The sequence below is a fragment of the Globicephala melas genome, chromosome 5 (assembly GCF_963455315.2).
Source record: "Globicephala melas chromosome 5, mGloMel1.2, whole genome shotgun sequence".
NCBI classification, from domain to species: Eukaryota; Metazoa; Chordata; class Mammalia; order Artiodactyla; family Delphinidae; genus Globicephala; species Globicephala melas.
The window spans coordinates 95,492,366-95,517,527 of NC_083318.1; the positions used below are offsets into that span (position 1 = coordinate 95,492,366).

General features: G+C 38.8%; 1 protein-coding gene across 2 annotated transcripts in view; it reads left to right on the forward strand.

Annotated features, from left to right (window-relative positions):
• The window catches only part of FRAS1 (Fraser extracellular matrix complex subunit 1), a 465,438-nt gene that overhangs the window by 338,654 nt on the left and 101,622 nt on the right, over window positions 1-25,162 (forward strand). For both annotated transcript variants that reach the window (XM_030877950.2, XM_060299521.1), the window contains 6 exons: window positions 4,108-4,222; window positions 6,204-6,341; window positions 8,330-8,362; window positions 16,371-16,502; window positions 17,838-17,963; window positions 21,220-21,467. In XM_030877950.2, coding sequence (XP_030733810.2) covers window positions 4,108-4,222; window positions 6,204-6,341; window positions 8,330-8,362; window positions 16,371-16,502; window positions 17,838-17,963; window positions 21,220-21,467 — 792 coding nt within the window. The remainder of the gene's footprint in view (window positions 1-4,107; window positions 4,223-6,203; window positions 6,342-8,329; window positions 8,363-16,370; window positions 16,503-17,837; window positions 17,964-21,219; window positions 21,468-25,162) is intronic.

Here is a 25,162-nt window from a genome sequence, read left to right on the forward strand (position 1 = left end):
GATCTTATGGTTTGGTCTGTAGTGCTCATCAGAATTATATGCATGCATATATATATAAGATATGTATACACATATATCATATATATATAAACATGTGTGAGATGTGTACATTTAGAATATATATCAAATTTGAGCAAGGGGATCTGAAGACGTGCGTATCGCAGCATAGATAGTGTCAGATTCTTCAAGTAAGTTAACAGATTCACATCAACTCCCAGTTCTCCAAGTAATCATCCACTATTTGACTTAGAAGATCCTTAAGGGCAAAACCTTTGATTTATTAACCTTGGTATCTTCCTCAGCATCTAGCACAATGCCTTATATAAAATAGTTGCTTAGTAAATATTTGTTGCCTAAGTGAATATTTTCAGGCCTACTTTCACATGGCTAATAATATCTTCTTGTATGACCTTCGAATTCAAACAAATTAATTATATGGGTACACACACAAACACACACTTTGAATATCATATTTCCAAGTCCTCTCTTAAAGGGGAGATAGATTCTATTATCTCTTAATGTGAAAGAAGATTGATTATTTCCTTTTCTAAGTGATTGCGGTCCTCAGGGTTGGGTTGCCCAAGGTCACCACTTGAGGAAAAGGCCTTTCTTTCCTGGTTTCATTTGCTTCCAAAGTGATTGCTGTAGCAAGAGTTCTCTTAAAACCATTCTTATTGAGGCTAGCAGGGATCCAGTTAGAACAGCTGATCTTTTTGTGATATGGACTCAAGCCTGGGCCTGCTGTATTTGTTTTATGGCTATGGGTGTCTGTGTCTATGTTTTCTCTTGAGACATTTCAGATACTAGTATAATTATTATCTGCAGTCTCTGGAAATGTTTTGTTATCCTTGGAATTACTGTTGTGCTTTATCTGAGCCTTTCACACTACTTAGCATTTTCTACCTTAGAGCTGTTTATGAGTTTCTCCCACTGAAAAGTGAAATTCCTTGAGGAAAAGGTCTATATCTGATTCATCTTGTATCTTCTACAGCTTTTTGCCTGGTACCTTGCACATAGTAGGTTCTTACTAAAAATTTAGTACATGAATATATGAATTAATTAAATGTGTTGAATACATGAATATATGAATGAATTTTGTTGTCCTAACTAAACCATGTGAGAAGACAGTAGGACCTTCATTTTACTTATCTCATCTCATCATTCATGGGTGTGTGATTTCTCAGGCCCGCCATGGGCTTTGCTGCTTTGGTAGAATGACAGTCAACATGGGAAATTCTTTTTTTTTTTTAATGGAGGGTGAAATGATAATGTCATTTATAAATTCTGACCTGGAAGTTTAAAGATGTTAGTCATGCACACTTTGCTGTATCTTAAGTGTTCAAATGTTTGCCTCTCTAATTCTTTAGATGACGTTGAAATACGATGAAAAAATATTCTTAAAAAATTATCGATGAAGTTGTTTTTTAAAGTATTTTTATTACTAGCTTAATTTTTTTCATAATAATATTTTTTCATTCATTCAACAAATTTTTATCGAGCACTTCCATGTGCCATGTGCTCGGTGCTTGGTGTCCATGAACAAACAAAAATTTATGTTCTCATGGAGTTTACATTCTCTTGGGGGAGGGGAATAGACAATAAGTTATAAACAAAATAAATAAGCAACTCACATATAGCATGTTAGTGAGAAGTATTATGATAAAACAAAAAGTAGATCAGGGCCAAGAAGATTGGAAGTGTAGCAGGGGAGACCTAGGTTGTAACTTTAAATAAGGTGGTCAGGGTGGGTTACCTTAAGACAATGACATTTAAAGAAAGACTTGCAGAAGGTAAGAGAGATAGTTGTACAGATACGTGTGGAAAGAGCATTCCAGGCCCAGGGAACCATTCATTTACAGGTATCAAGGTAGGAGCATGCCTAGATATTCAAGGAACAGCAAGGAAGGCAGTATGGCTGGATCAAAGTAAGTGGAAGCCAGAGGAATCTGCATGAATTCACAGATGTGCTAAGTGGGCGGATGGGGGTGGAGCAGATTCGGGACCATGTCCGCCTCACAGGCCATCGTAGGGACTTTTGATTCTGAGTAACATGGAGAGCTATTGCAGGGTGTTGAGTAGAGGTCCAATATCCTTTTTAAAGGCATCATGCTGGCTGCTGTGCTGAAATAGACTGTTGGGGGAGGGCAAGAGAGCTGCTGGGAGGCCGTTGTGGTAATCCAGGTGAGAGAATGTGGCTCCCAGCAGGATGGTAGCAATGTCATGGGGAGAAGTGGTTGGATTCTGGATGTATTCAGAGGTAATATGGGTATTACGGAAACCATTATTCTATAATCTTCCTTTGTTGACAGATAGTTTAATAAAAAAAAAAGTGTCTTCTATAATGATTTCCATTAACTTTAGTCTCTCATTTCTTACTGTTTGATTGATAAATATTGAACACTTCAAATAGCCAATATTAAAACTGATTATACTTTGATATAGCTCAACCTCAATATTGCTTTCTTCAGAGAATCAAGTCCTCGCCTTTTCTGCTTAGTGTCTCTTTCTATTAGTAAAAAAATAGTATCAACAAGTTCTGTAATAAAACATCTGTTTTCTTGGCTAGAACACATTTCCCTTTTCTGTCGTCCTAGGTCCATGATAATTCTTTTTTCTTACCACTTTATTGTTTTAGGGACATCTAAATATTCGAAAATATCCCATAATACTTTGAGAACTTTCAGATGTCCTGATGGTTTTGAGATTAAAAGGTGGCAAGCGGTACTGAACAATGTACTCACCCTGCACTTTTTGTCCGTGTACCTGTGCCCACACGTGTACACATTTATGGATGTATGCACACATGCATGGGCTGTAAACACCTTACATAGGGCGTATGTTTTTCTTTTGTTGTCCTAACCTGTTTTATTTTAGGGTGAGAGACCAGCTGCTATTTGCAATTCTGATTTTCCTTGCTCCTTACATTCCAGACCTGAGCAGTGACCTGAAATAGGGGGTTGTCCTAACCTGCAAATGCTGCCTCTCCCAGGACGAGTATGCCTTGGGGACAGTTACGAAGCAACTGCAATGTTCAATCTTTTCATTGGTAAAAGGAAGAACACCATGCCCTCCTCCATGAGAATTACTGAGCCCCACTCAACCCTTCCCTAAATGGGAAATTCCTTCTGAAAGTAGCAGAGCTTGAAAGAGCAGGAGAGCATGTCAAACGCTAACTCTTCAAGGGTCAGTTCGGAAGAGTCTGCGATGAGCAGATATTTTTGTTCTGTCTTATTATCGGCATGTGTGACCCAGGCAAGGGGCCCGTGCTCACACTCCTTTTCCATTTTCTCCTCCCCACTCTGTGTTTTTGCTGCTGTCCCCAAATTTCTGTTAGGTCTGGTCATGGAATTCTGAATCTCTCCTTTTCTTCCAATGTTGTCCACTGTTAATGGGTTGTGAACACACACAGGTGAATGGATTGTGAAAGCTGCACACACATTGGCCTTCAGATTAATTTCACTTGACTCGTTCATTGGGTCCTGAAAGCTAGAAGCAAAAAAGCAGTATCTAGTTCTTTTGAATAGTACAATGGAGATGAAGAGAAATATTGACTATTGTTATAAGCTGTAATAAACACATAATTCTTAAATCTCTGAATTCAAATGGTGAGCCTCTCTGGCATTTGAGGTGAGTTCATCTTTAGCCATTTGAAACCATCAAAGTTAAAAAAGGAAAAGAATGCATCACAGTTCCCACTAGTAAGCTGGGGGGTTGGGAGAAATGCTCACCAGATATAACCTTAGCCCGTTAAATGAGAGGAGCAGAGCTGTAGGGATCCAGCTGTGAATAGTAGAATAGCCAGCTGTGATGGCTCATTTCCAAACACGTACCACTGTGAGTTCCAACTAGGGAGAAGTGATCATATTGGGGCACCCACAGCAGGTACCAACATAAACCCAGGGGGCCAAGGGCAGGGGAGAGAAGGGCGAATCAGCCAGGACGCATCTGCAAGGAGACCAGATCCTCCCTTTGAACTCTCAGAGAAAATTTTGCTAAATGTGACTAACAGAGGAAGTTGATTTTTTTTTTTTAATGAGGTTCGTTTTTGCCTCTGGCTTTTGTTTTCGTCACACTATTTTCTCTTCTTCTCTCTTCAACTTTGTGTAGGCTCGGGAGGACGGCCTGACTGTGATTCAGCCTCATTCTCTCTCCTTTGTAAACTCTGAGAGACCGAGTGGAAAGATAATATATAATATCACTCTACCTTTGCATCCCAGTCAAGGTAAGGCGTGCAGTAAATGATGTTTTGAGTGGTGCTGTTGTCTTCTACTTGTTGACCAGCCTTAGAAGCTCTGGAATTCTGTCTGCTTCTACTCGTTGAGGATTTAAGGAGTAACAATTATTCATCACCTCTGTTCCTGTCCTCTGAGTTGAGAACCAGTTGAGAGGGAGACACTGTGGCCGGGCAGATGGAGATGAATGTGTCAGCTTTGGTACTGACAGAGCTGTACTGGAGAACATCGTGTGCACATAACTTCATCACTGGATGAGTTCCCCTCCCACGCACTGCCTGTAGGGACAGGGCCTGCCCTGGTGAGGTTCTGATAGGCGAGTGGACCAGAATGAGCATGCGCTAAGGACAAGGAGCTCTGCCAGAGAGCCCAATGGGGGCTGAGCCACACATACTCAGTTTCTCCCCCGCATGGATAAGGCTCTCCTCCTCTTTTTTTTTTTTTCTTGTGTTACGTGGGCCTCTCACTGCTGTGGCCTTTCCCGTTGCGGAGCACAGGCTCCAGACGCGCAGGCTCAGCAGCCATGGCTCACGGGCCCAGCCGCTCCGCGGCATGTGGGATCTTCCCGGACCGGGGCACGAACCGGTGTCCCCTGCATCGGCAGGCGGACTCTCAACCACTGCGCCACCAGGGAAGCCCCTCCTCCTCTTTTTTTTTAACAAAGGTAATAAATGCTGTTTATGACTTCTAGAAGTTTACGTAGTGCTCCTACATATTAATACCCTATGAGCTTCAAAAAAACAATTACGTTTACAGTAGTATTACCGGTCACCCAAATGAAGGGGAAGGAAACTTCCTAATTGTGAGAATGTGCAAATGTTCTCCTTAAGGAGATACTGACCCAGAAGACCATTTAGTATCTGTCATGTCAAATGCTTCACAACTCTGGAATTCCCATCGTGACAAACATGTGTCAGCACACAGTTCTGTGCTCTCATACAGGAGCATGGAAATGTGGAACTACAATTAGAGGAGAGGTGGGCCCTGGCCATCAGTCCCCAGCCTTCAGATCCCTTAACTTTGGGCTCAGCTACCAAGCCTGTTTCCAGAGAGATGTGTGTGTGCCTTACAGCGAGGAGATCAGCTTCTACGAAGACACTTCTGCTCCTGTCTCTGAGGCTGCTCTCCCAAGACCAACCACTGCCTTAGCTATGAGCCTTTCACATTATCAGTTTCTCCCAAGGAGAAATTAAATTTCATTTCCCTTTTGATAAAGTCCAAAGAAATTAAAAGACTAAAAGTCCTCCGTCTTCTTTTTTCATCTGCTAAGCCATAGCTAGAGTTGTCCTCCCTACGTTGCTAGGGTGGAGATGTTCTTTCAGACCAGCAACCTGAATGACTGTAGGTCTGTCAGTCCCTCAGAAGCTGAATTAGTGTCCTCCTTTTAAAGAGTAAGTAGGACATGAAAGATGATCATAGCATCAGTTCTGTACCTGCAGAATTTAGAAATGACAGGCAAATCTGCCACCCCTAAAGCATTTATAAGTTAGTGATAATTGCAAATCCAGATCAAGATCCATGTTACTATTGCCAAAGGTCATCACAGAGACTAAGGATTTTCTGAAGGAAAGAGGATAGATTGAAAAAAATCTTTACAGCCTCACCAGGAGACCGGCCTGTGCCATTTTTGTAGCGACGTTGACCTTTGAACTTAAACTCAATTGAGAGAATCTCATAATTATGGTACAGTGTCTATGACTTCAGAATTCCCAGGTCTAAGCTACATTAGGGGGCAGTAGTTTGCATCTTACTATTGTTTATGGTCAATGAGGCCTAGTCAAGGGTATCTGGGTTTCAGATTTGCCCTTTTCTTGAATAACTGAAGAATAGTATACCAAGAACAAGCTGAGAGCAATTGTTCCTGAAGGATAAAAGACTTCCGCCAGTGGGAAAGGCAGCTTTATGGCTCTGATCATTCAGTCAGCCGTCAGAATTACTGTTGATTGCTCATGCCGTCTCTCTTCCTCCTAGGCATCATCGAACACAGGGACCAGCCTCACTCTCCCATCCGGTATTTCACCCAGGAAGACATTAACCAGGGCAACATTATGTACCGTCCCCCCACTGCAGCCCCCCACCTCCAGGAGATCATGGCCTTCTCCTTTGCTGGTAATGCTTTTTTTCTCTATTTTGAGGCACCCAAGGCACTATATTCTACAACCACTCCTTGTGGTTCTTCAGGGCATACTTTTAATAAAGCCTTATTTTGTGCCTCCTGTATGGCAAGGCCCGAATGGGCCTTGGAGATCTAGTGGTGAGCAAAAAGAGGCAGGAATCCTGGCGAGTTTGGGGATCCTAGGTATAGAGACAGAATTTGATCAGTAATCCCAGTAATGAATGTTTAATTGCAGGCTGAGATAAGAGCTCTAAAAAGAAGGAAGAATGTTCAGTGGTGGAATTGGATGTAGCAAGGCTGACCTAGACTGAGGGTCCACTGGAGGCTGCCCCAGGGAGATATTGACAGAAGAGGGGTGGGTAGAAGCTAATTAGGCTAAGTGTGTGTGTCGGGATCATTGGGAGAACATTCCTGAAGGAAGGGCACATGCCCCTGTGCAGAGGCCCTGGGAGGGAGAGAATGTGATGTTCTAGGCACTGAAAAAAGTTATTGTGTCTGGAATGTAGAGGGTTGAACAGAGTGGGGATGGGCCTGCAGGGAGAGATAGAGGGCAGACCTTAAGGCCACTGTGAGACTGCAGGGATTTGGAGTCTTATCCCAAGAACAATAAGGACCTGGTGGAGGTTTTAAGTTATAGGAGGATGCCTTTTCATAAGGATCTCTTTGACTGCAGCGATGGGAGTGGTTTGAGGACGAAGCCAGGACAGATGGGCATGTGGATGAGGGGAATCTAGTGAGAAGGATCCTGCCGTACTTCATGGAAGGTCCCATGTAGGTGACCTTTGGGATTAAAACCAGGATTTGACAAAGACACCTTTTTTAAAGAAGAGAAGATTGAGCGAAAGAATAACTACAATTCTAATTCAAGCAAGTGTGTGCCCTTCCACTAAGCCAGGATAGCCTTAATCCTTGCCACCCATTAGTCTCCCCTTGACCCAGTATTCAAAGCTGCTGAGTTTTAAGTCCCTACCCCTAAATATTTCTGTGCTTTGGAATGATACTAAAAATCTTGAAGCCTGTTTCTTTATGATCTTTAAGATGTATGTGTCACATAACATGATTAATATAGAGTATTATTTTTATATAGTAGCTTTAATCATACAGTAGCTTTAATCATACAGAACAGTTGGTGATTTCTTATGGTGAGTTGAACAGGGGTTGAATAATTTTAGAGTTATGTTTCCAAGCATGGCAAACATTTAAAGTAATATTTGCCATTATTTAATATGCCATTATAGATGCAATTGTCTAGAAAATAATGAACTCCTCAATTAGATTGAAAATCCCTAAGCGCTGGGATAGACCTCTTCTCTAAGAGTATCCCCAGTGTTTACTAACCGGATAACTCATAGCCAGTGAAAATGTTCACGGTCCTCTAACCCCAACTTTACAAGACCTACTTTACAAGAAACTCAGGTCCTCCTGGGCTTAGAGGGAAAGAAAACATGTCAGCCCTGGTTGAGGTTATTTCCGAATCCACTATGCTCGCCTGTGTTCCTAGAGCCTTTTTAGAGAGAGCAGACTCCTATCCTGTATAATCTACAGGATAAATGCCACGAGATAAATCTCTTACACTGTTATAGTGTGTAAATCAGTGTCCCAGGCATCACTATATCTACAATGGAATTGACCCACCAGAAAGCCTTGTCAGTGACATACGACATCACCCACATTCACCGATTTGTAGGATTTTATGTACTGGTAAAATGGGATCTGAATAAATGTATTATAAATCACTCTAACTGATGTGATATAAAATCATTCCACTCTGTGGTTCTTTTTGTTACTTAAAATTAGCGTTGGCACCATTAGAGTCAACATAACATTAGCAAACAACCTGGTGATCTTTCCTTAAGTCATAATAATTTAGGTTAAAATGTCCTTTACTTTTCTAACCTCTGCCCTATAGTTTGTACCTTTCCCATCTATTTCTGGCCCCAAAATGTTTAGTATACTGATTTTCTGTCTTCTGTTCTTTCAGGTCTCCCAGACTCAGTGAAATTCCACTTCACAGGTGAAAATTTTAATCTCAATTTTATTAGAAGATAGAATTTTTCCTTCTTTTTGCTGTCTTCATCATTACTTTTAGCTATTTTCTAAGAACAACTTAAAAGTTACATAAGTTTCTTCTAAAATAATCACATGGCTAGATAAAATAGTAATAGCTTAACTTTGTATTCATAGAAAAAATAATTATAATCCACCAAGGATACCAAAGATTAGTGTTCTTTAAGCCCAGTTTCAACTTGTCCTAATATGTATTAAAAAGAGGTAATAATGATTAAGATCTTAGACTTTGGATCCAGTCTGCCTGGAGTTCAGCCTACTGTGGAATAGTTTCTTAACGTCTCTGTACCTGAATGCCTTATCCATCAATGAGGATAATAAATAATAATTACATATGTGTAAAGCTCCCAAAACAGAGGCACATACAGGCTTACCTCGTTTTATTGCACTTTACTTTGTTGTGCTTCATAGATACTGCATTTTTTACAAGTTGAAGGTCTGTGGCAACGCTGTGTAAAGAAGTCTGTCAGTGCCATTTTTCCAGAAGCATTTGCTTACTTCCTGTCTCTGTGTCACATTTTGGTAATTTTTCCAATATTTCAAACTTTTTCATTATTAATATATTTGTTGTAGTGATCTGTGCGCAGTGATCTTTGATGTTAATATTGTAATTGCTTTGGGGCCCCAGGAACCACACCCGTATAAGACAGTAAGCCTAATAAAAGTTGTGTGTGTTCTGACTGTTCCACCAACTGGCCATTCCTCTGTTTCTTTCCCTCTCCTCAGGCCTCCATATTCCCTGAGACACAACAATATTGAAATTAAGCGAATTAATAACCCTACAGTGACCTCTAAGTTTTCAAGTGAAGGAAAAGTCACACATCTCTCACTTTAAATCAAAAACTAGGAATGATTAAGCTTAGTGAGGGAGGCATGTCAAAAGCCAGAATGAGCCAAAAGCTAGGTCTCTTGTGCCAAACAGCCAAGCTGTGAATGCAAAGGAAAAGTTCTTGAAGGAAATTAAAAGTGCTCCTCCAGTGTACACGCAAATGATAAGAAAGCAAAACAGCCTTATTGCTGATAGGAAGAAAGTTTTAGTGGTCTGGATAGAAGATCAAACCAGCCACAGTATTCCCTTAAGCCAAAGCCTAATCCAAAGCAAGGCCCTAACTCTCTTCAATCCTATGAAAGCTGAGAGAAATGAGGAAGCTGCAGAAGAAAAGTTTGAAGCTAGCAGAGGTTGGTTCATGAGGTTTAAGGAAAGAAGCCATCTTCTTAACATAAAAGTGCAAGGTGAAGCGGTAAGTGCTGGCGCAGAAGCTGCAGCAAGTTATCCAGAAGATCTAGCTAAGATCTTTAATGATGGTGGCTACACTAAACAACAAGTTTTCAATGTAGATGAAACAGCCTTCTATTGGAAGTGTTCTGACCCAGACAGTGAGTTGTGATAGCTGTGTATAGACCTCAGCATCCTAGTTTTAGTTCAAGTACAGTAGAAGCTGAGTGCCAGTAAGCAAAAGCAGAATCAGACCTGGCATCTATGCTGATGCAAAGTAGAGACAAACGTTCTTAACTTAGGTCTAGAGTGAGGATGGATGACCATAAATCCTTAAACAGCTGTTTAGTTCGGATTGACTATTCCATTAGAATCAACCATCCATATGTCCTATTATATTTCATGTAGGGATAAATCTTAGTAGGGATAAAGTCATCTCCCTCAAACTCTCAGATATTCTTTTTTTCTTTGAGGGTTAAAAAGTCAAACTTGAATTAATAGTAAATTTTAGGGTTGTGTCACTGGTTTTTTATTTTTTTTTATTGCGGTATAATTGACACATAACATTGCATTATTTTCAGTTGTACAACATAATAAGTTGATATTTGTATATATTGCAAAATGATCACCACAATAAGTCTAGTTAACATCTGTCACCATGTATAGTTACAAATTTTTTTTCTTGTGATCAGAACTTTAAAAATCTACTCTCTTAGCAATTTTCCAATATGGAATACAGTATTATTAACTATAGTCACCATGCTGTACATTATAGTCCCATGTTTTATTTATCCATTCATCCACCAGTGGACACTTAGGTTGTTTCCACATCTTGACTGTTGTGAATAGTGCTGCAATAAACATGGAAGTGCATGTATCTCTTCGAGATACTGATTTTATTTCCTTTGGATACACACCCAGAAGTGAGATTACCACATCATGTGGCAGTTCTAGTTTTAATTTTTTTAGGAGGCTTAATACTATTTTCTGTAGTGGCCGCACCAATTTGCATTCCCAGCAACAGTATAAAAAGGTTCCCTTTTCCCCATGCCCTCATAACACTTGTTATCTTTTGTCTTTTTGATGATAGCCATTCTAAGAGGTGTGAGGTGATATCTCATTGTGGTTTTGATTTGTGTTTCCCTGATGATTAGTGAGTGAGAAACTTTTCATGAACATGTTGGCCATCTGTGTATCTTTTTTGAAAAATGTTGTTTCAGATTTTCTGCCCATTTTTAAAATCAGATTGTGGGTTTTTATGCTATTGAGTTGTATGAGTTCTTCATATATATTTTTTTTCTTTTTTTTCGATATTAACCCGTCATCAGATACATGATTTACAAATATTTTCTCCCATTCTGTAGGTTGCCTTTTCATTTTGTTGATGGTTTCCTTTGCTGTGCAAGTGCGATGTAGTCCCACTTGTTTATTTTTGCTTTTGTTGTCAAATTCAAAAAGCCAAGGCTGGTGTCAAGGAGCTTACCGTCTATGTTTTCATCTAGGAGTTTTATAGTTTCAGGTCTTATGTTCAAGTCTTTTTTTTTTTTTTTTTTTTTTTTTTTTTTGCGATACGTGGGCCTCTCACTGTTGTGGCCTGTCCTGTTGCGGAGCACAGGCTCCGGATGCGCAGGCTCAGCAGCCATGGCTCACGGGCCCAGCCGCTCTGCGGCATGTGGGATCTTCCCGGACCGGGGCACGAACCCGTGTCCCCTGCATCGGCAGGTGGACTCTCAACCACTGCACCACCAGGGAAGCCCATGTTCAAGTCTTTAATCCATTTTGAGTTAACTTTTGTGTATGGTGTAAGCTACTGGTTCATTTTCCTTCTGTTGCATATGGCTGTCCAGTTTTCTTAACACCGTGTTTTGAAGAGACTGTCCTTTCCCCATTTTATAGTCTTTGTTCTTTTTCATAAATTAATTGACCTGATATCTATTGGCTCTCTATTCTGTTCCTTTGATCTATATATCTGTTTTTATGTCAATACCATACTGTTTTGATTACTGTAACTTTGGAATACAGTTTGAAATCAGGGCTCATGATGCCTCCAGCTTTGTTCTTCTTTCTCAAGACTGCTTGGCTATTTGGGTTTTTTTTTGTAGTTCCATACAAATTTTAGGATTGTTTGTCTAATTTTTGTGGAAAATGCCATTGGAATTTTGATAGAGATTGCATTGAATTTGGAGATTGCTTTGGGTATTATGGTCGTTTTGACAATATTAATCTAATCCATGAGTGTGGAATATCTTTCCATTTATTTGTGTCTTCAGTTTCTTTCATCAATGTCATATAGTTTTCATTGTACAGGTCTTTCACCTCCTTGGTTAAATTTATCCCTAGGTATTTTATTCTTTTTGATGCAATTGTAAATGGGATTATTTTCTTAATTTCTCTTTCTACTGTTTTGTTATTAGTGTATAGAAATGCAGCGGATTTTTATGTATTGATTTCACATTCTGCAACTGTACTGAATTCATTTGTTCTCTTGGTTTTTGGTGGACTCCTTAGGGTTTTCTATATATAATATCATGTTATCTGCAAATAGTGACAGTTTTCTTTCTTTCTTTCTGATTTGGCTGCCTTTTATTTCTTTTTCTAGTGTTCTGTCATTGTTGAAAAGAACCTAGTATCAGCTCATTTCTAGTGACAGACTTATAGATAGTTCATACATCAGTAATAAGATACAACAGATTATAGCAGTTTACATTTTACAAAACGATTTACAATATAAGTTGTCTTATTTAATCCTAATAACAATATTGTAAGGACAGGTTTTATTTTAGCATTTGAAAGCTGAGGAAACTAAGGGTCATTAGAGTAGTAATCTGCTCATGTTTCTGTACCTGGTAAGCAGTAGAACCAGGATTTTAATACAAGTTTCTGACTCTGAGTATGAGATATTTAATTTAGTCTGTCTGTATGTGTTATGGTCGTGCAAAACAAGTATCATGGTAGTGTGCCAGTTTGGTTTCCAAGCCTCAATACTTACCTGAAAGCTTGAATAGGTGAAGGGGTTAACTATTAACCTTCTCCAGGACTTTAAGTTAAATGATCCATGAACCTATTATACAGAGTAAAGGAAATGGACCTTGGGCTGACCTTAAATTAATTTATCTTGTTTCTGCCTGAGGTTCTTTTTTTTACTGTTGAGTGATTTAAAAAAAAAATTATTTTGGACTTAATTTTTTAGAGCAGTTTTAGGTTTACAACAAAATTGAGAGGAAGGGGACTTCCCTGGTGGTCCAGTGGGTGGGACTCCATGCTCCCAATGCAGGGGGCATGGGTTCGATCCCTGGTCGGGGAACTAGATCCCGTATGCATGCCACAGCTAAGAAGTCCACATGCTGCAACTAAAAGATTCCTGCATGCCACAACTAAAGGTCCCGCATGCCACAACTATGACCCTGTCAGCCAAAATAAATAAATAATTTTTTTTTTTTAAGTGAGAGGAAGGTACAGACATTTTCCCCATACCCCCTGCTCCAACACATGCATAGCATAGCCTCTCCAATTATCAACATCACTCACTAGAATGGTACACTTTTTACCAAGGATAAACCTACATTTACACATCATAATCACCCAAAGTCCAGTTCGCTCTAGAGTTCACTCTTTGTGTTGTGCATACTATGGGTTTAGACCAAGATATGGCATTTTTGCCATATGGCATTTCCATCATTATAATATCATATAGAATATTTTCACTGCCCTAAAAATATTCTGTGCTCTGCCTATTCACCTCCCCCCACCTTTGGCAACCACTATTTTTATTGTCTTCCATAGTTTTACTCTTTTCAGAATATCATATAGTTGTACTCATACAATATGTATCCTTTTCAGCTTGGCTTCTTTCACTTAGTAATATGCATTTAAGATTCCTCCTTCTTTTCATAGCTTGGTAGCTCATTTATTTTTAGTGTTGAATAATATTCCATGGTCCAGCTGTACCATAGTTTATCCATTCACCTACTAAAGAACATGTTGGGCTGCTTCCAAGTTTTGGCAATTATGAATAAAGCTGCTATAAACATCTGTGTGCAGGTTTTTTGTGTAGACCTAAGTTTTCAACTCCTCTGGGTAAATACCAAGGAGTGCAATTGCTGAATTGTATGTATAGTGAGAGTATGTCTAGTTTTATAAGAACCAGCCAAACTGTCTTCCAAAGTGGCTGAACCATTTTGCATTCCCACCAGCAATATATGAGAGCTCCTTTTGCTCTACGTCCTTACAAGCATTTGGTGTTGTCAGTGTTCCAAATTTTGCCCATTATAATTGGTGCACAGTAGGATCTTATTGTTGTTTTAATTTGCAATTTTTTGCTGACATATGATGATGGGCATATTTTCATATGCTTATTTGCCATTTGTTTCTTCTTTGGTGAGGTATTTGTTAAGGTTTTCAGTCTGTTTTCTAATTGGGTTGTTTCTTATTGTTGAGTTTTAAGAGTTCCTTGTACATTTTGGATAAGAGTCCTTTATCGGATGTGTCTTTTGCAAATATTTTTTCCCAGACTGTGGCTTGTCCTCTCATTCTCTTGACATTTTCTTTCACAGAGCAGAAGTTTTTAAATTTAATGAAATCCAGCTCATCAATTATTTTTTTCATGAATCGTGTCTTTGGTGTCGTATCTAAAAAGGTATCACCATACCCAAGGTCATCTAGGTTTTTTACTATGTTATCATCTAAGAGTTTGTAGTTTTGCAGCTTACATTTAGTTCCATGATCCATTTTGAGTTGACTGTTGTGAAAGGTATAAGAGGTTCCTTTTTTTAAAAAAGAGAAAAACTTTTGGCATCTGGTAGGAAAGAAGCCATCTCTTTTAGCAGAGTTTTGCGAGAGAAAAATTTAACTTGGACACATAATGAACTAAGGCAGGAAGAAACCCAAGCCCTGACATTAACCCATGGAATGAGGGAGAGCCGCTCATTTGGTTAATCAGCTAAGCTGAGACAGCAAACTGATATTCCTGACCTGACTGCCCAAGACAAGCACAGATGCTCTACAGAACCATTCAGAGCGAGGAAAACACACAGGGTGAATGGTGCCTGCAGGAGGCATCTGACCAAAGAGGCAGTGTGACTATTTCTCAGAGAAATCAAAAACGTTGCTTAAAGAGAGGACTAGACATGTAATTACTAAATTTTGTTTGTAAGCTCCTATGTTTGCTTGCAAAGCACTTCACCCTCATGGTATATTTTGTTGTTATGTTACATGTACCAGAAAACAGCTTTCCTCACTTTACCTATAGAGACAAGGATATACCTTGGTCACACCGACAGCTGTGCGATATGACCAAAGCTGTTTAAGTTTTAGGGCCTTTCCTTTCCTCTTCTGTAAGGTAAGGATGGTGAAGACTCCCTGAGGTGCCCCCCACACACTTAAAAATAAAATCAATGTAAAACATTAAAAAGATAGAATTGTATTTTGCAATCATTTATTTTTATTTAATAAAGGGACTTCTTAACTTAGATTCCAGGGACTTCAGAGAATCCTGAATCCACTGAAATTTATGGAAAAGTTTGTACTTTTGTCTTCAAACTCCCAAAAGTTAAGAATCATTGGTCCCTACCTCTGACTATCCAGAGAAAACAAAAGATTGAGCACAAAGAAGCAGATACAATAACTTTGACATTTGACCGAATGACCAGAGCCATAAAACCTTCATTCTCACAGGGATACTATCTTCTCTCCTTCAGGAGGGCTATTTCTGGACTTCTCTAGGACATGGAATGTACCTTATAAAATTCAACCATATCTTTTACATGTGTTCTCAAGGAAAAGACAAATTAAAACCTGTTGGAATCATTACCAGGAGTCACTAAGTGATGGCTCACTTGGCTGAAGTAGAGGTCAGATTCCTACTGACTTGTTTACTAAGTGCACGAGAAAGTAGTGAAGGAAACCTGTTTCTTGTAACCAACCCATGTATAAGCATACCACACGTTTAAAATATCAACAGTACAGTTTTCTCAATAGGCACTGCAGATAAAGACATCAATGAGTGGCTGGTGCAGGTGTTCCTCCAAAGCTGGCTTTTAGAGAAGGGAAGGCGTGTTAAGATATAGGAAAGTGGAAATAAGAATCAAGGGTCTGGCAAATCCGCTTTGATTTCTCTCCAGTGATCAATGCTCGCTTGGATGTCAGGTAATCCAGGGGAATAAAATCTTAAGGTCAATGTTTTATTCGCAAAGGTGCTCTTCCATTTATTGCATCGTGCATAATGACCAGGTAAAAATGGGTCTGCTGACTTCCAAACAAATGACATTAGAATTATCTGTGTAGACATTTTCTATCCTTTTAAATAAGCATTTTATAATGAGACAGACATCATTTCTAACAGAGATATCCCGAAAAAACGATTTCTCTGGAACATTGGAAGAATGAATTGAATCTAAAATATTCCATCAATAAAAGCTTCTACCAGCATCACCTAAGAGTGCATATTTTGTATTACTTTCCCTTCCACTAATATTTGTCAATATCACCTTGCTGTGAAAGTTGCTTCTTAGAATGACTTTGTTGTTATGGTTTTAGCTTTTCCGTTATTCAGTAGAAAGAGCTTTGTAGAATAGATCACAGTGTCTTGCTTGCTGACATTTTCTATTTATAAGCATCTCTTCAAAGTGTTAAGGTAATCTAAAAAAGCTTCTGGCTACATATTTATAGAACTAGCCTACAGGTGACCAGACCACAAACTGATGTGTGTGTGTGTGTGTGTGTGTGCGTGTACTCTTTCTAGTTTCGGATGGAGGCCACACAAGTCCAGAGATGGCCCTCACCGTTCACTTACTTCGAATTGATCGGCACCCACCCGTGTTCCAGGTTACAGCTCCACTGCTTAAAGTCAGCCCAGGAGGCAGCACTTCTATAGGTAAGAACTGGGAACCTGACAGAAACATGGCTTGGAAATGGAACCATATTTCAGTAACAGTCCCTGTATAAATCTCTTCATGGTTACCAAAAAGTAGTGACCTTCTCTTCCAGAAGTTGCAGACATCTCATCCATAACCATCCCTCTGCCCATTTCCATGCATATGGAAGCAGCATGGAGAGAAGGAAATAAACCCTTCAGAAGCCAGTGCTCAGTGATGGAATACAACACAGAATTTAGTTTCCAGTCTCTAGGAGTTTGATTTGTTGCCATCACTAAAATATGAAGTAACACAGAGCAGAGAAGAGAAGAGAGGGAAGTGGTTTCAATGACTGCTCTTGTTTTCTCTTTAGAAAGCAAAGAGTAACAGTAGGAGTGACAAGTCACCATAACCTTCAGAAGCTGTGATGACTTAGAGTTGGCCCAGGTGTTCTATATGTGATTTTATTTACCTATTAGTATACTTACTTTTTAGAACTTTATTCTTTTACCAAGAACATCTTAAGAGCGAATAGTGGGTATTGTGATTTTTTTTTTTTTTTTTTTTTTTTTTTTTTTTGCGGTACGCGGGCCTCTCACTGTTGTGGCCTCTCCCGTTGCGGAGCACAGGCTCCGGACGCGCAGGCTCAGCGGCCATGGCTCACGGGCCCAGCCGCTCCGCGGCATGTGGGATCTTCTCGGACCGGGGCACGAACCCGTGTCCCCTGCGTCGGCAGGCGGACTCTCAACCACTGCGCCACCCGGGAAGCCCGGTATTGTGATTTTTGTAAGCTGTGCTCTACACATCCTTATCTAGTTCCCACATATGGGTATTGGCCTAAAATTACTTATCATCCAACGTATAAACAAGCCACAGATACAAAGATGACTGTCCCTTTTGCCCCACTGCTTCTCATGTCAGTGATGGCCAGAGCAGCCATTGTTAAAATAACTTGGCTCTTCTGTAGATTCAGAGAAAGGAGAAGGGAAGAAATGATGAAAAGCAAACACAATTTCTTAGAGTATTTTCTGGAAGAAAACCTACCCGGTCAGTCAGGACTGACCTTTTCATGGGCTACCATTCCCTCATTTGTATGGAAGAAAAAAGGTATTCTGAATTCAGAACTACCTACTCGTAAGTTAACTTTTGAAAGAACCTACTTGTAATTTGGGAACTGACTGTATTATCAAGTTTTCACTCTTTTTTGTGGTTGATTCAAATTAGACAGCACTTTCTTCTAACCATCAGATTACCCACAACATGGCTTCCAGCCTGGCCTGGGGCTTTACTGTACCCAGAGTATACAGTTGTTAATGTACACATCTTCTCACCATGCTCTATTCTCCTGACTGTAGGACTTGAGTTGGGAGTAAGAGACACGGAGACAGTGCCTGAAGAACTCCTCTTTGAGCTCCGGAAACCTCCCCAGCATGGCGTGCTCCTTAAGTACACGGCTGGGTTCCCAGGGCCCATGGCCTCAGGTAGCTGCTCACTCTGTCATTGGCCTGCTTGGATTTCTTTTTTTTTTTAATGTTTTAATTTTATTGTAGTATAGCTGATTTGCAATGTTGTGTTAGTTTCAGGTGTACAGCAAAGTGATTCAGTTATACATATACATACGTTCGTTTTTTTTTTAGAGTCTCTTCTCATATATGTTATCACAGAATATTGTTTTCACATTGCAGTTGGTTTTATGTCTCAGACAAGAAGTAAAGCAACATTGTGGGATAAACTATAAAGAGATACGGAGAAAGGAAAAACCTTTAGTCCATTGGCTGAAGTATCTGGGACTTCTTTCTCTGTACCACTACCCACACCCCAAAACTATGAAGCTATTTCCTCAAGTTGTAGGTAAAATTTGTTGATTTCTGAAACCTGGAGTCAATGCATTTAGAACGACCTTACGTGAATGGTCAGCTGCCACTTTCCCGTGGTCTGTTCATGGAGATAAATTTGTCTTCCTTATTTTGGTATGTGAATCTTCACAATATTTTAAGCACTGTGACTCTGAGAGTGTAAACTACATGTTTCTTCACCCACTAAAAAAGGGTGGTAATGTGCCCAGCTTTCCAAAATAATACTGATTGCACTTTCCCTGATTATAAAGAATAATACATGCTGATTGTTTAGGAAGTACAGAATAGTGCAAAGAACACAACTAAATCTAATTTTTAATAGTCGGCTCTCATATATTGAAGTGAATGTTATCCCTTTCAAAGTTGTCACCTTGGGATGCTGTAAACTTATTCTGACAATCTGTACTTTCTCAAAACCTTTATATAATTCCTAATAGGCATCTAGTAATGCGTTCTTCTGAATATCTCTTCAGAGAGAGGGTGTCAAATCTTTGACCTTGAAGGTACATTGAATTTGTAAGAGCAACAAACAGGCACTTAGGAGTCACAAAGGCAGGTTTTTAAAAAACTTACTGAACAAAAGAAGTATCGTTCAGATAGATTTCTGACTTAAAAGCTTTTGCACAGCAAAGGAAACCATAAACGAGATGAAAGGACAACCCTCACAATGAGAGAAAATATTGGCAAATGAAGCAACTGACAAAGGATTAATCTCCAAAATTTACAAGCAGCTCATGCAGCTCAATATCAAAAAAACAAACAACCCAATCCAAAAATGGGCAGAAGACCTAAACAGACATTTCTCCAAAGAAGATATACAGATTGCCAACAAACCCATGAAATGATGCTCAACATCACTAATTATTAGAGAAATGCAAATCAAAACTGCAATGAGGTGTCACCTCACACCAGTCAGAATGGCCATCATCAAAAAGTCTACAAACAATAAATGCTGGAGAGGGTGTGGAGAAAAGAGAACCCTCTTGCACTGTTGGTGGGAATGTAAATTGATACAGCCACTATGGAGAACAGAATGGAGGTTCCTTAGAAAACTAAAAATAGGACTACCATATGACCCAGCAATCCCAGTATTGGGCGTATACCCTGAGAAAACCATAATTCAAAAAGAATCATGTACCACAATGTTCATTGCAGCTCTGTTTACAATAAATAGCCAGGACATGGAAGCAACCTAAGTGTCCATCGACACATGAATGGATAAAGAAGATGTGGCACATATATACAATGGAATATCACTCAGCCATGAAAAGAAACAAAATTGAGTTATTTGTAGTGAGGTGGATGGACCTAGAGCCTGTCATACAGGGTGAAGTAAGTCAGAAAGAGAAAAACAAATACCATATGCTAACACATATATATGGAATCTAAAAAAAAAAAAAATGGTTATGAAGAACCTAGGGGCAGGACAGAAATAAAGACACAGACATAGAGAATGGTCTTGAGGACACGGGGAGGGGGAAGGGTAAGCTGGGATGAAGTGAGAGAGTGGCATGGACCTATATACACTACCAAATGTAAAATAGATAGCTAGTGGGAAGCAGCCGCATAGCACAGGGAGATCAACTCAGTGCTTTGTGACCACCGAGAGGGGTGGGAGGGTGGGAAGGAGGGAGACGCAAGAGGGAGGAGATATGGGATATATGTATATGTATAGCTAATTCACTTCGTTATAAAGCAGAAACTAACGCACCATTGTAAAGCAATTATACTCCAATAAAGATGTTAAAAAAAAAAAAAGATAAATTTCTGGCATCCTAAGGGAACTACGTTAGGAGCATAGCAGTCATAGCCCAGTTTCTTTGCCATTATATTTAACCTATATTTGTGTAATTAATATACGAGTTCTAAAGATGTTTGTAAATTATTCGTTTTATTACTTTTTTTATGCACATTACCACTAGTAAATCGCATTAACACAATGTTGAAAGAGAAGGCTTAGAAGATGAATACAAATAATAAATAAATTATTTTGTTTCATTATATAACATCAATTATGGCAGTCAATAATCTATGAAGAAATAGAATTGAATAAAACATCCAAGGAGACCAGTTCCTCAGTTGTGCTCGTGGAATCATTGGGACCCATGGCACTAAGTAGAATTTCTCATGAAAAGGGTTCTATGACCAAACAATTTAGATAAACTTTAAGGTTGAATATTGGAGATTCTAGAATTCTAATGAATCCTGCTGTGTAAAAATTTTTTATTTTAAATTTTGTTTAAACCTGTTTTTCTTAAACATTTATGACCTTGACATTTATTTTTCACACCACGCCTATCAGCTCTATCACAAGTTCGTACTCTAGACTTACACAGTTTAGGTTTCTAACTTTAAATATATTTTTCAATTTCTAAGTGTTTTTTAATTTAAAAGAACCTTATGTTCTTAATCAGAACAAAGATCTCTTACAGGTTTGTCTAGCATAATTTACCTTCTTAACTTTTTCAGGAAATCTTCAGTATCAAGATTAGATTCTAGAAGGGCTATCATAACGAACAGAAGCATGTTCTTTATTCTCTAGAATGAAGAGAGATGAGTGAAGCTTAGAGGCAGATTTTGGCTCAACATGATTAAAAACTTAAAAGAATTTTACAGCTATCGTCAGTGGAAGTAGCTCCCTTGTAAAACAGTGAGGCTCCCACCTTGAGCCGTGTTGAAGGACAGGCTAAATAACCCTTTTGCAAGGGTAGTATAAAGGGAATCTTATATTGGGTGGGTGGGTGGACTAATTAGCTTACAACTCCCAGAGTTTATGATCCTATATGTACTTTGAAATCCTGAGAACAAAGGTGTTATGGAAATGAAAAGCATTATTCCCAGAAGTAATTGGTTTTTTTGCAATTTGTTTTATTCTTGAAAGGTGACACTTTCACATATGAGGATGTAGAGGAAAATGTTCTGCAGTATCTACACGATGGATCCTCTGCCCGGGAGGACAGCATGGAGATCTCAGTTACAGATGGCATCTCAGCAGCAACAGTGGAAGTGAGGGTGGAGGTGTCACTGTCCGAGGCCCGGGGGCCTCAGCTGGCTGCTGGCGCCTCTCTGAGCATCACCGTTGCCAGTAAAAGCACAGCTATAATCACTAGGTCACATCTTGCTTACGTTGTAAGTTCTTCTGTTTGTCTTTTTGTCCACTGCACCCTCTGACTAGGCAGACTAGAAAAGGATGCCATGGCTGAATATTTGGGCCATCAGGCATATGGCCATAAAAGAACTTTTTTCTCCCCTTGCCTATCATTCTACTCTTAGGAATAGTTACCCTCTTTATTGCAGCTGCTCCCACTGTCTCCCAAGCAGACAAGTGAATGAGCAGAACGTTGATGAAATCCCTATTTGTAGGGATGGGTGATGGTCACCTGGAAATAGTGCCAGTGTCAAAAAGCCCAAGTCCCCATATTTTAAGCTCCATTGATAATATTTCAAATGGGAATTTTAGGAGAAGAGCGTTTTAGAAGAACTTACCTGGCCAGTGACTAATAAGTAATGGTATTTCAGGGCCCACTTTTCTGAGAGAAAACCTGCTTTTCACCAGCGTCTGTCTCAGGTCCAGCTCTGGACAGAATGCTGGCATGCTCCTGTGGCAGGATTACTGACTCACCCTCCATCCAGTGCCCCAAGAGAAGCAGTGTGGTTCGGGGACTACGGGTAGATTCAGGAACTCTGCTGTTGTTTTTTCCACCAATCTGACCTTAATTTGATAAGTGATCCTGGCTAAATTAAACTCATCCTCTGTCCTTGACTTTACCTCTGGAGCTAAGGATAATGAGGATAATTAATTTTATTTTTCATTTAAGTATGTTGTAAACAGATGTGAACTCTCCATGTAAAAACAGTAATGAGTAGTTTTGACAAATATGCTGAAAATAAGAATAATTGTCTGAATGGTAATCATTCTTAGTATTGAATTTTTCCTTTGCTAATCTTAAAATTTCCACCAATAACCTGGCCTTTTTAAAAAAACACTATATAGTTTTAAGTAATCCTTTTCTGAGCTGAATAGTGTGGCTGTAAAATATAGTCCTGAATAGTAGCATTAAGATAAAGCATTGGCCTGGGAACAATTGCTTCAATTGCTTTTGCACTGATTTTCCCCTAAAATTGTCTTTTTTTTAAATTATGGGAAACTGCGTCCCACCCTGATTCTTCTCATGGGTCTAGTATAGTTTCAGAACACCTTTGATTTTCTTTTTTAATTGACGGGTGATTCTTACCATAGGTTATGGTCTTTTGAATCTTATGAAACACGAATTCATAAAAATGTATGTATACAGATTTAATCAGTAGATCACCAAGGCTTGAAAAATGTTTGACAGACCAAAATAGATTCCAGGAGCAGTTCCTTTCCATCAACTGCATATTATAAGCTGCAGTTGAAAATGCAAGCCCATTGGCAACTGAACATGTATTTTCAGAAATTGATTGAATGTGAATTTACCCACTAGAGCGGAAAGACTCCAAAAGAATTATCCTAGCTCACTGAAAGCATAGTATATTTTAAAGACTTAGCTAAGTTATACACTAACTTTCTCTGAGGGTTGTAGAAGAGTTTTGTACTTAATGTCATGGGGAAGATTTTTCTAGACATGCATGGTTAGTGAGTTTGCTGTGAACATCCAGAGAAGTTGGAAAAGCCATCTGAAACCCTGGTCATAAATGGAGCAGAATATGAAAAGATAGGAACAGGTAAGCCTGTTCTTAATTAGTGTATCATGAACTGCAAGAGGGTTCAGTGATGTCGGGAGAGGCAAAAGGCAAAAGTGGGATTCTGTGTGATTTGCTTCTTAATGGTGGTTTCCTATACACAATTTGTTATGTACTGCAAGAAAACAAGTAAGGAAGGGGTGGTATGGGTTTTATAGTTAGAATGAATGGGTTCTAATCTAAGCTCATCAGTTTTACTAGCATAATAACCCTTGACAAGTCACTAAACTCCCTAGGGCTCAGTTTTCTCATTTGTAATATGGAGAGGATGATATAAGATTAATCTTAAATAGCTAATAGATCTCTATGCACCAGCCAAAAATACATTAATTCAAAATAAGATACCATCTATAATAATATTACTTAATGCATATTAGGTATAAATGTAACAAAATTGATGCTATGACTGACTATAAAGAAAATTTAAAGGAGTCTCTTGACAAAGTTTTAGAAATAAAAGAATTTACCAGGGGGCCAGATAGAAGGTCAACAGAACGATAGCATTTCTATTCATAAGCAAAAATAGCCAGTAAACGTAACTAAAAAGATGATACCACTTATAATAGCATCACAAAAATCATATTCTTTGGACTAAATCTAACAAAAAAAAAGAAATACTTCTACAGGGAAAATTGTAATACTTAATTGGCAGACGTTTCAAAAGCACTAAATAAATGACAAGATACGCCATATTCATGAATAGGAAGATTTAGTATCCAAGAGATAGCAATTCTCCCACAAGTGATCTTTCCATCCAATTGAGTTCCAATCAAAAGCCCGGTGGACTTTTTATGATCTTGATAAGCTGATTCTACAATATATAAGGAACAACAAAGGGCCAAAATTCTGAAAACGAATGACAGGAGGGCAGGGGCTTGCCCTGGCAGGTATCAGGATTCATTATAAACCTGCACAGTTTAAAGCAGTATACACTGGTATGTACTAGAGAGTCCAGAAACAGACCCGCACTTGGGACTGTAATATAAAACAGCTATAGCAAGCCAGATCAGTGGAAACAGGAGAAACTATTTAAAACATGAATCTGCACAAAATTACTGTTCATATGTAAAAAAAAAAGACTGCTGCTACCTCATACCCTACACAGATATTAACTGTAGCAAATCAAGTACTTAAGTGTCATAAGTAAAAGTGTACAGTTCTTTATAGGGTAAAGGCGAATATTTTCATGATATTGGGGAAAGGAAGAATTTCTTAAACTAGAAACAAAAAGTGCTAACTATAAAGAAAAAATTGATAAATTTGACTATATTAAAATTAAATTTATGTTCTCCCAAACACACCATAAATACAAAAAAACAAGTTACAAATTGGGAAAAGATATTTACAACACATATAACCAAAAATAACAAAGAAAATATAAAGAACGTCTGCAAATCAAGAAGAAAAAGATAATCCATTTGAAAAATGAACAGAAGACATCAGCAGGAATTTCAGAAGAGGAACCCATAGGGCCAGTAAACATAAGGAGAGACATTCACCTTTTTAGACATCAGGGAAAGCAAATTAAGACTATATACCATTTAATACCAATTCAATTGGCAAAAATTTTAAAGTATGAAAATACCAAATGTTGGAGAGGAAATAGATCTACAGGAGGTTCTTTGCTAATGGAACTGTAAATTGGAACAACCACTCTGGGAAAGAATTTGGCCTTGTCTTGTGAGGATGAATGTTCATATACCCTAATTGTTCCTCTCCTAGATTCCTATTCAAGAGACACTTTCATAGGTACACAAGATATGCACAAGAATATATACAAGAATGTTTATAGCAATACTATTTGTAACTATCGTAGTCTATTTGTAATAGCAAAAATATTGAAATAAGCCAAATGTCCATCAGCATCAACAGGATATCTTGTGGTGTACTTACTCTATGGAATATTAGAGAACACTCAAAACACATGAACTATCGCTGCACAGAACAACATTAGTGGACCTTAGCAGTCTGCTACTGAGTAAAAAGAAAAATAAATTCCACAAGAGGAGTGTCTAACTCCCTTTCCTTAAGTTAAAAAAAACTGAAGCTACTTTATACTACTATATCACACTATATCGAGAAATTCAAAGAAATAAGAA